At 40.4% G+C, this 18588-nt stretch overlaps 1 protein-coding gene across 1 annotated transcript in view; it reads left to right on the forward strand.

Moving 5' to 3' along the window:
* Window positions 1-18588, forward strand: part of Itprid1 (ITPR interacting domain containing 1) — a 118787-nt gene that overhangs the window by 86717 nt on the left and 13482 nt on the right. The window contains exons 10-11 of the mRNA XM_036180376.1: window positions 14276-14358; window positions 15091-16263. Of these exons, the coding sequence (XP_036036269.1) occupies window positions 14276-14358; window positions 15091-16263 (1256 nt within the window). The remainder of the gene's footprint in view (window positions 1-14275; window positions 14359-15090; window positions 16264-18588) is intronic.

The raw sequence follows: 18588 nt of genomic DNA on the forward strand, positions 1-18588 counted from the left end.
AGTATTGAAAAATAGAATGGTGCATTTGTAGCCTCAATGAAGAAGACTTTTCTTGCTGTCAACCATCAGCAAACCTTTACCTCAGATGACAAGATATGCAGAGCTGTGTTAGCTGTGTTTTAAAGTGGACATTTTATGACTCAAAAAATCTGTAGATTTCCAGGTTGGCATATGATGCAATAGTTCATATAAGCAAAAGCTTGGGAGGCCTGAGGTCCACTGAAAGAGAGCTTCCTGTGTGAGAGGAGGACAAGGCAGCATCTGAAGACTTCCAGCTCTGTGAATGTCACACAGGGCAAAGTGGCTTTCTCCAAAGAGAAAATACTGAGAGTGACAGAGACTATGTCCAAAATTGTAGAACATACCATCGAAAGCTGAACAGCAGAGGGGAAAATGTCAATGAAAACTGACTAGCTGCAAGCCAATACTGTCAATTGTTTGATGTTCAATAACAATAATTGATCTGAAATACGTTTGAATCTTATAGTACCAGTAATTAAAATTACTAACATACTATATGTCATCTGAATTACCAGAAGAAAAACACAATCAGATAAAATATACTATTGTTGGCAAAAGAATAAACACTGAAAAAGGATAATATATAGCCAAATGCAGAGTGCCAGACCATATGGAGAGTGCTTCACATCTCTCTGATCTTCCTTTAAGTCTCCAGGAAAGCTGCTTGTGATGCAGCTCAGAAGCAGTCCTAGTAGGCCAGCAAGATGGTTCAATGAAGAAAGACACTTCAGCCAAATCTGCTGAACTGAGTTTGATCCTCAGAACACGCATGGTAGAAGGAGAGGACAGATGGCCTCTAGTCTCTGCTCATACACTGTGACCCATCCACTCACACACTCAATAAATGAGTTAAACTAAACCAGTTCTACCTCAGCATGAAAGTGTGGTCAGTATTTAAATGCACCAGTAGAAAGACATGAAGTAAGACTTGTGTCCTGTGTCTTGTAGGTGATTGAGAGCCACCAGTAAGGCTCAGCTGACAGAGACTCTAGACTGAATTCCAGCTCAACAGAAAAAAGGCCCCGAGCTAAGACTGATGTTTATTTTCAGATAAAATTGGGCCATAGACATTTTGTGCTGATTTGAGAAAGAAAGGGCTTGGATTCTCATCCAATACAACATTCTTTTGCTTTATCCACCACAGTCGCAAAAGTACATAACATACAATCCAAAGCAATTGGACAAAATGAACCTCAAAATAACTGTGACAGAAAGGAGTAAATACACCTGATGAAGAAAATGATTTAGAGTTCATTAAAGTTTGATGTGCACTTAAGGAAGCAAAGAAAAGTGAAGAGATAATTGAATGGGCAAAAATATACCAATAATATGACAATTCAAGTAAAAAGAGACAATTAAACAGGGTACCTTTAAAAAGTATGTACAGAAATTTATTAAATAAGGACAAACTTAGAACAAGAGGCAAATGCATCACTTAAAGAGAATGGGATTTTTTTAAAGAAAATATTTGTTGGGTGGTGTTGGCACACACCTTTAATCCCAGCACTCAGGAGGCAGAGGCAGATGGGTCTCTGTGTTTTTAAGGCCAGTCTGGTCTACAGAGCAAGATCCAGGACAGGCACCAAAACTACACAGAGAAACCCTGTCTTGAAATAAGACAGATAGATGATAGATAGATAGATAGATAGATAGATAGGTATTTAGCAGATAACATTGGAAGATGAGCTCCAAATAGTAAAAATTTTTACATTTTATTTTAAATAATTTTTCATACAATGTAATTTGATCATATTCTTTCCCCTCCCCTAGCTCCTCCCACATATTTCCCCCTCTCTACTCATTCAACTTCATGTTCTTTCTCTCTCTTAAAACAAAATAAGAAAAACAAACAAAACACCAAAACCAAACCAAACAAACAAAAGCACAAAACAAACAGAGAGCATGGAGTCCTTTTTGTATTAGCCCAATAATGAGCATGAACTCTTCCCTGGAGCGTAGTTGATACATCTGGTGTTACTCCATTGAAGAAACAGACATTCCCTCTCCCAGCAGATATCACTTGCAAATAGTTTCTTGGTTAGGAGTGGGACTTTGTGCTCACTTCCCCTTCTCAGTGCTGGGATTTTGTCTGGCTTGAGTTTGTACAGGTCTTGTGCGTACTGTTACAGTTTCTATGAGTTTGTGTCTAGAAAATGCTGGCTTTTATAATCTTTCTGTCTCCTCTTCCTCATAGATCCCTGAGCCTTGAGTGGGAGAGTTTGATGCAAATGTACCATGTAAGACTGAGGATTTCAAAGTCTCTCACTCAATGCACATTGTCCAGTTGTGGGTGTTAATTATTCTCCAGTGCAAGAAGAAGCTTCTCTGATGAGGGACAAGCAATGTGCTGATCTATGGGTATAGCACTATATCATTAGGGGTTATTTTATTACTGTGATCATTTAGCAGAATAATAGTTGGTTTTCTCCTAGTGCCCATAACCTATCTGGTCTCAAGTTCTTGACCTCCTTAACAATATGAGGTGTAAGTTCCATATCATGGAGTATGCCTAAACCTAATCAAAAAGTGGTTGGTTATTCCCCTAATATCTGTGCTACTATTGCACCAGTGGGTATATCTTGAAGGCAGGCCACTATTGTAGCTTGCAAGGTTAGTACTTGGGCTAAATAGTAAACTTTTAAAATGTGATTAATTCATTAATCCACATAATAAATAATAAACTATTACAAGTAATAGATTAAGAATAATAGTCTAAGAAACTAAAAGTTGTCTTTACAGGCTTCTAAAGAACATAAAAGAATTCTATTCAGAGAAAATGTAAGTGCTTACACATGCACACACATTTTAGGATTTGTTCATAAGAAAAATTCACAATATACTACTTGAAAAGAAGGAAGCTATGAAGTGGGCATTATTACTGTATAATATATACATGTGCATGTGTGCTCAGTGAAAACACACTAAGCTAGAGTACATAGAATACTTGATCAGATTACGTAAGTTTTTTATCTTCTAAGGAGTCTTCATCACTGTGTGCTGTTGCTATAATAGTGAATAGTTAATTAAAACTTAATGGTATCAAGCCAAATAAGTTCATTTTAGAGAAATATTTTTCAGTGACTAAGAAATGTAGCTATTCTGACTAAAGAATGAAGGAGAAACTGCTGAATCTGGAGCAATAAGAGAAAGGGAGGGGGAAAATCCTAAGCTTCAAGAGCTTGCAAAGCATCATCTGAGTGCTCATGGATGCTCTCAGATGTGCTATAGAAATCCTCTACAGAAGAAACTGTGCTACCTGGAACTTCCGGCATGGGCAGAAGCACTAACTCTCAGAAAGATTTTCCAAACCCTTTAACCAGGAACAGAACCAAGGCAGACATGAGCTCATGAGAGCAGGCTCTTTGCTTACACTGTACAGTGTCTAGGGCAAGAGAAGACCCAGGGAGACCCAGCATATGTATGTTTCTTAGGAATGAAGGGTTCTCCAGGAACATCCATGGCTCTGCCCCATGCCCTGTTCTTTTCACCATAGTAGCAAGGACTTCACTCACAGCTGGAATGTTTGGGAAAGCCAGAGATAATGGAGGCAGATTTCAGAATGGAAGTCAAACTCTCAATGACACAATCTCAATCTCACAGGAGCAAAAACAAATCTTACAAGGATGCAAACCGAGTCATTCATTTAATTTTCAAAACAAGGATAGATCTCAAAACAACCCAACACTAGGGTCACATTTCTGACTGACCTGTGTGTGTATGACACTTAACTATATGGAGGGAGAAGAGAATCACTCTTCTCTGTTCCGTGCTGGCCAGACAGCGTCTCAGTTCTTGAAGCTGGATTTGGGGACTTGGTCTTTGATCAAATTGTGCTAAAAGCTTTTTCAAAAATACAAAGGACAAATGACCTGGAAACCCGGTCCTGTGAGGGTGAACCTAGGGGGCCCCACGGGTGAGGAGAAATGCCTATAAAGCCAAAGAGCCATCTTCAAAGAAGGCTCTTACACAGATCTTACAGTGGGATGGGCTATAGATCAGGATCTCTATTACAGATGCATTTTTTAAAGTTGTATGCTTTCTGCCACTTGGGAGTAATTCCTTATCAACAGAATGTGTGAATTAGCTGGATGATAACTCTAAGGAAGTCTCTACAACAGTGGTTCTCACCCTTCCTGATGCTGAGACCCTTTAATACAGCTCCCCATGTGGAGATGTGCAACCATAAAATTATTTCCTTGCTATTTCATAACTGTAATTTGGCTACTGTTAGGAGTTATAATGTAAATATCTGTATTTTCCGATGGTCTTAGGCAACCCCTGTGAAGAAGTTGTTTGACTTCTAAAGGGTCAAGACCCACAGGTTGAGAAGTGCTGCCCTAGAAAGTATTGCAGCTTACAGTGTTTAATTGTAGGTATCTCTATTTTGACTTCTTATGTGGGGACCTGAAGACAGAACCATAAAGATGTTCTGAAGCATTTGAAATTAACATTTTTAAATTCCTCTGTGATAACCACAGCAGTCCAAACACTCCTCACTGCTTTTTTATTGGGCAAAGCAGCCGCTGCTCATCCCGGGCTTCCTACCCTCTCCTCGGGCCATCTGCTTTTGCCTCATCTGTAAGTCCACACCAGTTCTAAGACATGTGACTCAGCCTCACCGTTGAGCTGTCATGGAATTTTCTACCCTGGGACAATGAATGAGCTAGACACTTGGCAATTAAATAGGCAATGCAGAATCTATTGATATAAATGGTTAACCCCAAAGTCTAAGGGTAAAAAATGATTCTTTTTCTGTATGATTTCTACATGCTTCCTGCTCCTGCATACCCCCTTTCTTTTAATCTCCTTCCAATTTACATTCAACTCCTCACTCTGAGGTACTCTGAACTCAGACTATTTTCAATGCAACTCAGGTGCTTTTACTATTGATACAGTCCAGCAAGGTGACTCCTTTTAGTTAGAGGGTCTTGGTAGAGACCTGGCTCCTCTGTGGTTGGTGTAATGCTGCCATCTGGTGGTCATTTCCACAAAGTGCCTGAGGCGTCTTTCTCCCTGGAAACTCTGTTGACGTTTCAACAGTCCTGTCTGCAGGCAGGGCTCACCCAACTGAAAACATAAAATCTAAATCCCAGAAGACAATTATACACTGCAAAAGTTGACTTCTAATGAATATGAATGCTAGCCATAGCAGTCATTAATAGTGTTAACAGCTATACCAATAGAGACTGAATTATGATGGTTAAAACGATGCTCCTTGGAAGGAACTTCCCTGTAGTTAGACAAGATACTTAAGTATTCATGGTTTCACACCTATATTATTAGGCATTAACCTTCTAGCAGCACAACAACTCCTAAGTAGGAGAATTGGAACTCGAAGCTGGTAGATCTGGCTATAAATCTTCCAGATGAGTCAGTTGGGTGTGCTAATGGGATGCCATGGGATAGATAGACAGAGTTGAGGAACCAGCAGTTGGTGAGGGCAAGAAGAAACCAGCAGAGAGTTTTTGGTGCTGAAGGATCTCATTTATCTAATTGGTTTAGAACAGGGAACAGTGAGAATGGAATGATGATAAGTCCTTGCTAGAAGAAGAAGAAGAAAAAAAAAAAAAACTTCAGGAAGCAAGATAGAAAAACAAGGCCTCACTTAGCAGGTTAAGCCAGAGGTGTGGTTCCTTGGAATTAAGTGCCCACAGAGGGTTCCCTGGCAGTAGGCACCTGCTCCAGTTCTCCTAGGCATGATCCTACAGGCTTCAGGAACTGGGCGGGATGGCCAGATGTGCTGGTGCCACTGTTACTCTTGAAAGGCCATGTTCTTATTCTGAAAGTCAAGCCCTCCTGCCTGTGTGGGAATATGAGAGTGTGGCAGTGATAAACAATGCCCATTTGTATTTATCTGTTTGCTCAATAAACCATCAGAGCCATTGCAGGCTAGGTGATTTCTCATCCTTTATCTTGCCTTAACTTCTAGAGCCCTAATGGAATGTTTAAAATGAGAAAGTCCAGCACCTAGTTGTTGATAGTCACTGAAACCCCTTTGTAAGGGGTAAAGATCTTAATCTCCTAAAGAAGCTAACCCATCTGTAATTTGGCCCACATTTTCCTTGAATCTCTCAGAATGATTCAAATTGCACACATTTGGCTTCTAAAGCAAACACAAAATGAAAATCCACTCTGAGAATCAGGAACAACTGTGTTGTTGGGTCTCGCCACAGAAGCGAAATCTCAGTTTGGCCCTTTGTTAAGTTTAATTAAATTCCAGAGATTTCAGTTTAGTGAGACTTAACAATTACATGATTTATATTAGTATAGTTAACGAAAGGCAACTATTGTTAACACCACAAATACACACCCATTAGAACAAATGATTCCTGTGATGAAGAGACCTTTAGTGCTTTGGACTGTTTACAGTGAGTCCCCCAGACCCAGAAGAACTTTGTTCATCTGCACACACTGGACTGAAACTATTAGAAATATGATATATATATATATATATATATATATATATATATATATATATATATCATGCACAGACTTTCCCCTTTGCTGTTCCTTAAACTATACAGTACAAGTTTTATATACCATTTAAATTATATTAGGTATTGTAAGCAATCTAAGATGATTCACGAGGCAAGGAAGGATATGTATATATCATATGCAAGTATTGCAGCATTTTGAGTAGAGATCTGAGTATCTAGAGATTTGGTTATTCTGAGGGGTGGAGTTCCTTGGAACCAATCAGCTGCAGATCTCAGGGACAAAAGTACTTCCATTTGTACCAAGTGGTTAGAGACAAACCAGACACAGACAGATTTTGGTTTAGTGGCAAAATACATCATTTCCTCTGAGCATGGCAAGAATCATAGCAGCCATTAGCCATCACACATCATACTTTCGGCTCCTGCTCCAGAACAAGAATCTTGTAGAGATTCTCTGGAAAGGTGAGTAACAATGATGTGCTGGGAGTCTTTCACAGGCTGTGGCTCAAACCCTTCACCAAAACAAATGGCTGTGCATCCTGTCCTGCCTACCCTTCCCCAAGGCTTAAGACTCTTCCAAGTTTTTGCTCTTTCATCAGGGGCGATGAAGGAGATGGGGAAGTTAGTCATACTTACTGAATGTCTTCTGTCAGGGGCTCCTAAGGGCTGAGTAGAAGAAACGGGCTTCCAGGTGCCCTAAAGCACATAAGGTAGCTTGGAATAGGAAATTGATGTAGAAAGTGTTCAAGGATGGTCTGTCACTCAGCTGTTGAGTAGACACGCTCTATGAAAAGTAGTCAGGGTAATGTACAAAATAAATTAGAAAATCTACACCAAGCTTTTGAAGTAATATACTATAATAATTATCTACTTTTCACATAAATTACAAAACAGTGGATTTTTTCCTAACTTCAAAAGGACCAGAAGAATTTTCTTAAAATAATATTTTGTTTATCCTTTGAAATTTCATACATTTATACAACATATTTTTACCCTATTCATTCACCATTCCCTGTAGATGAATTTCTGAATGGTTTTATTAAATAAAAACATGGAGCCAAACATAGGGGTGAAAGCCTTAGAGAGATCAGGGAAATATGGAAAGCCACCAGCCAACCTCACCTCACCAACTCTGCAGCTTCCAAATGCGAGTTACTTCCTGTCTACCCACGTCTATATGCCTTGCTGTTCTGCCATCTGATTAGCTCTCTCTGTTCAGCTACCTCACTTCCACTTCCTACACAGCTCTGTCACTTCCTGTCTGTCTGCACAGACCTCCAGACCTCCATAGCTAACTAGTTTTGGAATTTAAAGCATGTACCACCACACCCGGCTCTGTTTCCAGTGTGTCCCTGAACACACAGAGATCTGATCTCTGCCTGCCAAGTGATAGGATTAAAGGTGTGTGCAAACATTGCATGACTTCTGTGTTGTGGCTGGCTTTTTCCTCTGATCTCCAGGCAAGCTTTATTTATTAAAAGCACAAATAAAATATCCCCACATGTAGTGGTATTGTGTTCCCTGAAATATTGTGTGTTCCCCGAAACAAACATATCTGGAGTCAGAGAACAGACAGCCACTAGAACAAAGCCAAAAATGGTGGCTAGAAAATGGGAAGAGTAAGCCATAACAGAAGTTGGGCGGTGGTGGTACACACCTTTAACCCCAGCACCTGGGAGGCAGAGCCAGGTGGATCTGTGTATTCAAGGCCACTTTAGAAACAGCTAAGCATGGTGACCCACACCTTTAATCCCAGAAACCCAACCTTTAATCCCAGGGAGTGGGGGCAGAAAGAGAAAGGTATATAAGGCGTGAGGACCAGGAACTAAAAAAGAAAAGCATGTAGTTAGTTAAGCATCTGGTTGATTAAGCGTTCAGGCTTTGGAGCAATACAGTTCAGTTGAGATTCATGTGGAGGAGGACTCAGAAGCGTCCAGCCTGAGGAAACAGGATGACCTGAGGAACTAGCAAGGTGAGATAGGCGTGGCTTGTTCTGCTTCTCTGATCTTCCAGCATTCACCCCAATAACTGGCCTCAGGTTTGGTTTCATTAATAAGAACATTTAAAGTTCATGCTACACCCACATTTCAGCACAAATAAAATATCATCCTAACTTCCTCCCTCCAGTGCTCCCTGGTATCCACCCCATCTCCTTCTTTTTCCTCCTTTCGTCGTTGTTTTTATTGGAAACTCCCTGAGTCCAGTTAGTGCTGCCTATATGCAGATAGGTGTGGGCTATCCACGAAGACATAGGCAGCCTATTTACAGGCCATCTCCACAGAGGAGAGTGACTCCCCCCTCTTCCGCATCTTTCAATTGTCAAGTAGCTCTTCTCCAATCCATGCTGGAATTGCTGGGATTTTGACTGGCTTGTTCTTGTGCAGGTAACCACTGCTATGGTTGATTGTGAAGCAATGATGGATGTCATGTACAGAAATTAGCATTCCACAGATCTCCCCATCCTACCAACCCATCCATTCTTTTTGTTCTTTCTTCTGAGCCTTTAATACTGTGGAGTGGAGAAAGAGGCTAATATAGATGACTCATCCACAGCTGAACACTTGGGTTTACTTAAGCTTGACACTTGGACCAGTTATGTGTCTTTGCATCAGCTGTAACCCAAGTAAGACAAATCTGTGGAAAGAAATATAAATATTAAGGAAACAATTTGACAACATGACCATTTTGCCAAATAACACCAGTAAGTTTCCCCTCTAGGACCCTATGACTCCTCTAGTCACGGGCTTTTGACCAGGTGTACAGTATCAGGCAGTATCCTGTGGGGTGGGGCCTCAGATCCAATCAGAAAGAGATTGTTTGCCCAGCAAACTGTCATGCCCCTGTTGCTCCAATGGGCACATCTTGCCAGGCAGGTCAGGTATTAAAGCATGTGGGGTTCACATCTGGATAAGATCCTTGATGTTTCTTCTCTCCCAGCAACCTGCATTGTACCTTCTGGCTCTGTGTCAGCTACCCATCAGAGGGAGAGTTTCTGGGTCAATACAAATTGATTTCTGTATGTTCTACATTCAAAGTGAGTGGTGTCTTCAGAGAAAGGGACGTATCATCTAGTTGTGGTTAGCAACCGAGAACAATAGCAGAAGCCCATGTTGTTTGGGGTAGCTCTGGGGCCTCTGGCCAATAACTCACCTATAAAGGCATCCTGCACTCAGCACCTAGATTTTCAATTAAGAACTCATGTCTTCTAGTAGCAGTATTTTCCACCCATGAAGGACCTTGTGTTCAAACTCCTGTTTTTAGATTACATTTTTAATTTAGTTTGAAAGCTAGTGGATGCACATTAGGCTTTTTCATGTTACCCTCTGTTAACTCACCCTCCTCCCTCTTCTCTCCCAATCTCCCTATCTCTACTAAAACCTTTAACCCAGAAAATCACCCCACTCTCCTTTCATGTTCCCTGTATTCAGCTGATGAGTTTTAATACAACTGGTTGAGTTTGATTATAACATGATTGGCCAAGTCTTAAATATATTACACAAATTAAGTATTATAAAATAAATTTCCAATAATAAATGGTAAATACTATTTTCATTGATAGGTAACAAGCAAATATTCTATTACTTGGGTTAATGTTCCATAAAAATTGAATGCTATATACTTAAAGGAATTTATTTGACCAGTTCCTGCTATATAACTTGATCTATGTTATAATAGTACTTTTTGTTTGTTTGTTTTGTTTTTTTTGTTTGTTTGTTTTTTTCGAGACAGGGTTTCTCGGTAGCTTTAGAGCCTGTCCTGGAACTCGCTTTGTAGACCAGGCTGCTGGCCTCGAACTCATAGAGATCCGCCTGCCTGTGCCTCCCGAGTGCTGGGATTACAGGCGTGCGCCACCACCACCCGGCCCCGAGTTCGATCCTCAGCTCAAAAAAAACAAAAAAACAAAAACAACAACAACAACAAAAACATAGTACTTATTTTTATGACTCCTAGGTTTTTGTATTTTGTATCCCACACTGTTATTTTTGTTTACGTCGTCAATTTCCCCCAGAGCTGGGTGTCAAACCTAAGGTTTGACAAAGCTAGGTAACTACCCAACCGCTGGTTTGCCCACAGCCTTCAACTATCTTTTGAAAGGAGTTAAATCTTTTTTAAATGTTTGATACTTCTTTTCAGGCTCTTCGCTGTCTTCTCCTCAGAAAGAGTCATTCACCTATCTTTTTGCTGGATTGTTTTCAAAGCTAATTCTCCTGCTGCTTTTATCTTTGTTTATGGTGTATGTAATGTGGGGTTGATTTTAAGGCTTTTTCTCTTCATTATTGGTATTGGATACTTTGTTTCTGAGGTACCTTGGTATAGTTTTCTTCATGTTGTGTGTGCTAGGGGTTTGTTTCTATCAAACATTTCAAGTGTTTTCCATGCTCTGGAATTTTCCAGTTATTAATATACCCAGCCACCCAGAGCAGTTCTGTAGTACACTGATGTGGTTTTTACCACTTAAAATCTTATTTTCCATATCTGATTTGGAAGCATTTCCAAAGTTATGTCTTCTTTTCATAATTTTTTTATTACACAGTCTTTAATTTGCTTTTATTCTCATCAATTATAAACTATCATAAACAGTATAATTTTCATCTTTAATTGGATTCAGGTCTTTAAACACACAAGCAATGCACACACACATACACCCATCTTCAATGTCTGCACTTCACACATCTCATCATATTCCTAGATTCCTGGCCATATGGCATATAGTTATAAGTGTCTTAATGTCCTTGTCTGATTATTCTAACATCATCATCAATTCTTGATTGGTTTCCATTTGTCAGTTTTTCTCTCCCTGTTTGGGTCATATTTACCTGCTTCTTTTATGGTTAATTATATTTTTTCACTGACAATTTCCTTCATGTATACAATGCATTTTGATTATTCCTCCCCACCAGCCTTTATCTCCCTCCCCATCCTCTTCCCTACAAATATTTCCCACACATTCCCATCTTTTTTTGTTGTGTTGGGCTGTGCTATGTGACCCGCTATGTTTCATAAGGGCCCTTAGTGTGACCATAGGTTTGGAACTGTGCATTGAAAGAGTGAGCAAACATTTCACATGTCTGATATCTTGTAGGAGATGCTAAGTGGTGTAGATTTAATTTTGCATGTGATAAGTATTGCTGCCTTCCTGAAAAGCTATTCCTGAGCTTACTTCTGGGGCAGAGTTGAGTTGCCAGGAAACACTCTGATGCATTTGAGTCTTATTTTTAAGACAGCGTGAGGAACCAGAACAATGTTTATTCTCAGGCTACTTAGTCCTCACCTCCAAGTCGAGACCTTCACTTTGCTATGTGTATTATGAAGTTTCCATATATGGCAGGTGGGAATCACGCCCTATTCTTGGCCCTGGGTGAATGATGAACCCTGTTTCCTTCAATGCCTTCAGATGGCTTCTTCCCTATGCTGGAGCATAGCTCAAGAGGGAGCTGAGAACTCTTCCTCCACAGGACTTTCTTTTTCTCTCACCCTGCCTAGCAAACTCCAGATGGTTCAGTCTTGCTGGAGTTTCAAGACACCTTTATTAAAGATAAAGGTGTCATCCAAACCTCTATGAGTTCCTGGTCCTGTACCAAGGCTTGAAAGCTAGAGGCAGATATGGAGCTCACATCACTGAACCTGCTTAGTTATTGCTCTCATGAGTTGCTGTCTGCTGTCCTAAAACACAACAAAAACCATTTTTTTCCGTTCTTTGTCCAGTATTGGATTGTTTCTGGAGGTAGAGAAATTCTAGTCCCTATTATGCCAACTTACTGAAAGCCAAAGCCATTTTAAGGTCAATCTTGGGTGACTACTTCCATATTTTACCCTTAACAGCATAATAAGAAGTGATGGTTATGGCAGAGAAACTGTTACCTCAAAATTTTCCTCTGAGTTCCTCAATCTCAGCCAGGTTCAGCTATAAAATGCTTATGTCTATGGTTCTTGAGTCTGAATTAAAGAATATGAGGTTTGTGCTTCCTAATGATAGGAAGGCCAGCATCCTTCTTCTGACTTTGACACCAGGACAAATGAACTAGGCATGGGCTGATTGGTCCACCTCAGAGACCATTTTTACTTTGTTAGACACATGACAGTTAAGACTGGCTAAAGACATCCCTACAGGTAGAAAGCATTGCTGTTAATGAAGGCATCCTCAAGTCTTGTCCAGAAAAACCTAAGTAGTGGCTAAGATCTTTAAGCTTTTTGTCAGCAGTTAGCTGTCCAAGCAATGGAAAATCATGTTATTTTTAATTTGGGTGCCAGACATCTGTAAGACAAATCTTAAAATGTCTTATTAATAAAAACAAACCCAGGTATTGGGGTGAATGTTGAAAGATCAGAGAAGCAGAACAAGCCACAGATAACCTCACCTCACCAACTCCTCAGCCGATCCTGTTTCCTCAAACTGGAAGCCTCTGAATCTTCATCTGAAATGAATCTTAGCTGAACTGCTGCTAAAAAGCCTCAAAGCTTAAAGGGCCTTATTTCCTGATTTTCATCCTTATATACCTTTCTGCTTCTTGCCATCACTTCCTGGGATTAAAGGCATGTGTCTTTCCCTTTCCGAAGCAAAGACATGAGATTTCAAGTGCTGGGACTGAAGGTGTGTGCCATCATACCTGACTCTGTTCCTAGTGTGGCCTCGAACTCACAGAGATCCACACAGATCTCTGCCTCCCAAGTGATAGGATTAAAGGCACCATTTTCTGCCCTCTCTGTCTATCTAGTGGCTGTTCTGTTCTCTGACCCCAGATAAGTTTATTAGGATGCACAATATATTGGGGAACACAATATCACCACGGATATCTAAGCATCATATCTATCAACAATCACCCTTTTTGACCAACTTCCAGACTCACACTTTGTGGGTTTATTTTTCCCCCAGAGAAAATAAGGCCTTCTAGTGTAAGCAAGTGTTACTAGAGAAAAATGGAAATCCAGTAATTTGGACTGAAGTGAAACTCAATTAACAGAGTATTTGCCTATCATGCATGAAGTCCTGGATTTGGCCCACAGCACTGCATAAAATTGAGTGTGCTGAATATAAACTTGTAGTCCAAGCATGTAGGAAGAGGAGGCAGGAGAATAAGATGTTCAAGATCATCCCTGGCTCACATGGTGAGTTTGAGGCCAGCCTGCAATGTGAGACCCTGCCTCAAAATAAAATGCCATAGTTTAATCTTTAGTACAGTGACTTGCTACCACTCAACTGTTTTTTCAACCCCAAGACAACACAGCACAGCACAGCACAGCCCAACACAGCATAACACAGCACAACACAACACAACATAGTATGTACATATGATCCCTGTTCACACACCATTGTTCTTTCTCTGCTCTGTCCAGTGTTTCATGGTAACAAAAGCCATAGTCTACACTAGAGGTTGGCCTAATAGTCTTAGAGTCCAGGAAAAGTTAGAAGAGGGTTCATACCTAAAATTTAGTTAAAGGAAAAAATAATATATATGTGCATACATATTACATAGGAAAGTGCTGTTGTTTTATTAATGTGGCATTTAGGGGAATTTGCACTTCTTGGATTTTTTTGTCTTTAGTAGAGATTCAGTTCACAATCAATTGCATTGTGTTTTAGGAAGTAAGTTCTCCCACTAGTCCATGTTTTACTCTTGAATTGGGAAGCTGTACATGCAGTTTTACCTGAACTTCCTGATACCAGAGGAAAAAAATGTCCTTAGAAGTCCCCCATTGAGTCCTTCATGGTCAGACCATAGAGGGTCGCTACGGTGCCAGGCATGGAGAGGGTTTGCTCCTGGTCTTGTGGGCAGCATGTTTTCACTTGTCTAACCTCCAGGTCTCTCTTCCCACAGGCACCCGAGTGGACAGAACCAATAGCTGTCAGTCAGACAGCAGTGGATTTTTGGAGGAGCTGCCAGAGCCCAATCCTGTCCAGGTAGGAGAGGATGGAATGGGGCACTGAATGCTTACTATATACGTTTAATTCCTATCAACCATCCCCAATCATACCTGCACTCCTGAAAAGCTTGGAAGGATGAATCTAAAGTGCCCACAAAAGTTCCTGGTGAGATCTGAGCTTGCTTTACCTGGCAGAGATGCATTAGAGGATTGCTTGACAATGTGCATTGTTACTAGGTGATTGGAAGGGTTTGCACTTGGCTGTGCTGGGCAAAGGTCTTTTGCTCCACCCCTTGGCATTCCTTTAAAAGGCCCTTTCAAAGAGACAGAAGGGGATGGTGGATAAGGATCCAGGCCCTCCCGAGCCTGTCCTGTGTTTATGTCTTTTTCTCTCTCCTCTATCCTTCTATCTAAAACTCGTATCCCCCTCTCCTCAAGAGTACCCTGCGGGGAAAAAGTGGGAGCTGGTTACCCACACACCACTCATGGGAAGTTTTTAAGTCCACACCAAACATATACTCTATGGACAGGGAATGATAAAAAAATCACAGTAGGCCAAGGGCCGGGGAGCTTACATTTCCTCTCCTTCCTCTTTTGTTTTTGTTTTTTCTAAATTATGAATTGAACATCATAGGGAGGAAGTTGTAAGTGAAGTAGAATTCTGATATAAGTTCAAGTTTATAGCTTGTGCTCATGATGTCTGTATCACTGGGAACATATAATGCTGCTGCAACCTCCTGATTCTTTCCCATGTCGGTTTCTCCTGCAGGTGTCTTCATTGCCAGGCAGCCAGAGTCCCACTGAGGGTAGAGGTAGCAAACCAAGGGATCAGAGTCATAGCCCAGCACCGTGGCAGGACTGTCAGCAAGAGTCCAAGGGCTCTGAATCCAAGAGCATGGTGAGCTTATCTTTGTTGAGCCACGATAGGAGTATATTGGAAGGAAAGGTCTCAGCATCTGTGGAGGAGGAGGAGGAGCTTCAACTTGAGGCTATGGAGACACTCATCCCAGATACGACCCTCACCAAGACCATGATGGTGGGAGAATACCCAGGGAGTGTTGTTGGAACTGTAGCCACGTCTACATGTGATGACACAATGGGGATCATGGTGGCTCCTGTCACAGAAAAGGAAGACACATCTCTGAGGCATAAGGGTGCCGGGAAAATGCTGATACAAAGGCACCACTTTGAGTCACCAAGGTCATCCGGGATTGATCAGAATCCAGACAGTTCCTATCTTGTGGACTCTGAGATCCCAGGAACAGAGGACAGCAGCAAGGTCTACCCTGACACCAAGCAAAACTCAGTGGTGCAGAAGAAGCTGGCACAGCACTTTCAGCAGCACAGAGGAGCCACGCCCTATAAAGGTGACCTTGTTCAAAACTCGGATAAGTCAGTTCCCCACCTTGGGAAGGCACCTGGAGATGCTCCCACTGACTCAAATGCTGCCAGCTCTTGGTCTGTGACAACCCAGATGTCTTCCAATCTGGTGTCAACTGCTCAGAGTGTTGCAGACTTGGGGACCTACTATAAAGGAACAGCTTTAGATTGCAGTCCAGGTGACCCTGTTAGTACCACAGACCCCAGAGTACAGACAGAAGCAAAGCAGGTCAATGATGTTGCTGTTCAGACTTATGCATATGAATGCAAACCCAGGCCCTCACACAAGGCCTTAATTCATAGACCCTGGCCCCTCACCAAATCCATCTCTTTGGACACAGGTTTTTCTAGCACCTCCCCAACAGGCCTCTGTCACACCATACCTGCCCATTGTTGTGTCTGCTGTCATCACTGTCCCAACTGCCAGGGGAGGAGGCAAAGCCCTGGCCCAGAACCCTCTATTTGCAGGCATTTCCTGTACTCACATGCAGAGGATCCTGAAGCCCGGTTCATGAGGACATTGAAAATACTTCAGGACACTACTGTGAGGGACTTGTGTTCTGTAAGTATTTCCTATTCAAAGCTGTAGCTATGCCACTAATGCTACAGAAATGGTCTTCATCTTCTACAATGGCAGAAAAAACTTGGGGCATAATTCCTCTTTTCAAACATGAGTGCATGTTGAGTGTTTTATAGTTTATTAGATAAACTCGTATGTTTCAGGCTATATATATAACACTAATGGACCCATCTCATCTCCAAGTCAGTCTAGCTGAGAAGTTCTGGGTTTTAAATTCAGTGGGACATCTAATCTTACCTGGGCCATTTTGTGTCTCTAGGACTGCCATATAAAACAGTGGGATGAGTACTGTGGATCTAACTCAGTGGTAAAGTACTTGCTTAAACTTCTGGGTTTAAATCCTGGGACCATGAAATGCATGCATGCATGCATATATACATATGCAGGGAATTGATTCATTCCATTGTTATAAAGTTGTTTTGAGATTAACTAAAGGCTTGTAAATCACTCAACATAATTAGAGACTCATCACAATATTTAACACCAAGAAAGCTCAAGGTAATATTAATTGATGGCTTATGACTCTAATCATCAATTTGTATTACTGTTTTATTTTTGCTGTATTACATGAACCTCTGATGTCATGTAGAGGGATTGCTGGTCAATCTTTGGTAACTGGCTTAAACATGAGTACCGGGTCTACTAAAAGCTGAGTGATGTCAATGTACTTTAACCCTAGATTAACACACTTGTCTTTAATGATTCTTTTTCATGCTCTTTTTCAGGGTGGGGATAATCTAGGAGTTCCAGGATAACTATCAAGTAAAATATTGAGACTCTCACATCTGAAATTTTACATACAAAGAGTAAAGGGCATTGATGATACAGGATTACAGCTGTTCAGAGACATTGCAGATGAACTGTGACTTACTGAGTACTATGGTCCAATCCCCAATGGGTTCACTTATATCTTTTAATTCCACAAAAAATATACTGAATGTCTATTCTAAACATTTAATTTATATTGTGTCATTTAACCTTCAATTTCTTACATGCCATAAACATTTATTGAATTTCTAATATGTGGCAAGTACTCTCTCTTTTGTAAATAAAACAAAACAGAAAAACAAAACAAAAAAACTAGAACTGAGAGAGTTTGGATAATCTTCCCAACCACTAAGTGGTGAACCTCAACTCAAATTCTTAGACAATGATATGTCCAACTTTAAAATATCTAAATCTATGTAAGAATAATTATATGAAAGATAAAGTAAATTATCATATGGACTTTTAACATATAGAACTCTACATAAGCCTAATATAAACTGAGAAACTAATTTTCAGGTTGCAAGACACCAGACATTTAGAATATTTAAGAATGAGCCAAGAATAAAGGTTATGCTAATCATAGAAAGCTTCATCTAGGCATTATAATCAATCAATTCTGGCTATTTTATTCAGAGGAGGAAAAAGGCAAAGGCTGATGTGTAGCTGGGATCCTGGTGTCAAAATATCCAGGTTCAAATCCTGGAGAATGGGACTGGGAATATAGCTCAGTGAAAGAACATCTCAGTACCTCAATCTTTAGTACCAAAATAAATATAATAAAATCTAGGAGGATAGGAAAATCACTACTGTACTCATTTATTGAAGGCTTATAAGTGCTTTAAGGAATTATTTTTCTACTATGAATAATTTCCTCCCCTGGCCCTACATCAAGTGACATTGCCAATCTTTGGAGACATCTTTACAGCCAAAAGAGTAGTGGGTGATACTGGCAACAAATGAGCAAGGACCAGAGATGCTGTTGGACATACTACTATACATGCACAGGACAGCCTCACAACAGACAATTATCTAGTCTAAAATGTAAATGTTGTCAAGATTGAACACCACAGCTCTGGAACAATTAGCATTCACTTGACCATTTAGTTTATATGAAATCATGCTGGGCATGAAAGTTAGCTAAAGGAGGTGGCATTTGAAATCCTATACAAATAATTAGACCATAGAAATAAACATCCCTTTTTCTGTAATGAAAGCCTAATCCAAGTATGGGGTGGCACATTTCTGTAATGTCATTAACGAGTAGATTAAGGCAGGAGGATCATTAAAACTTCAAGGTCAGTCTGGTCTATGTAGCAAGTGCTAAAAAATACATAGTCAGACCTTACAAAGAAGCATAAATTAAATCATATTTAGTTTTACAGTCTATTTGAAATGACAAGAAAAATAAATTCAAAATTACATCCAAAAATTCAGATGAGTCCTTCAAGACATATCAACATAATTTGTTAATTATAATGCTGTGATAAGATGTTAAATCTGTTTTCTAATCATGTCACCCCCGCCAATTAAAAAGAATGT

Source organism: Onychomys torridus, chromosome 3 (assembly GCF_903995425.1).
Source record: "Onychomys torridus chromosome 3, mOncTor1.1, whole genome shotgun sequence".
NCBI classification, from domain to species: Eukaryota; Metazoa; Chordata; class Mammalia; order Rodentia; family Cricetidae; genus Onychomys; species Onychomys torridus.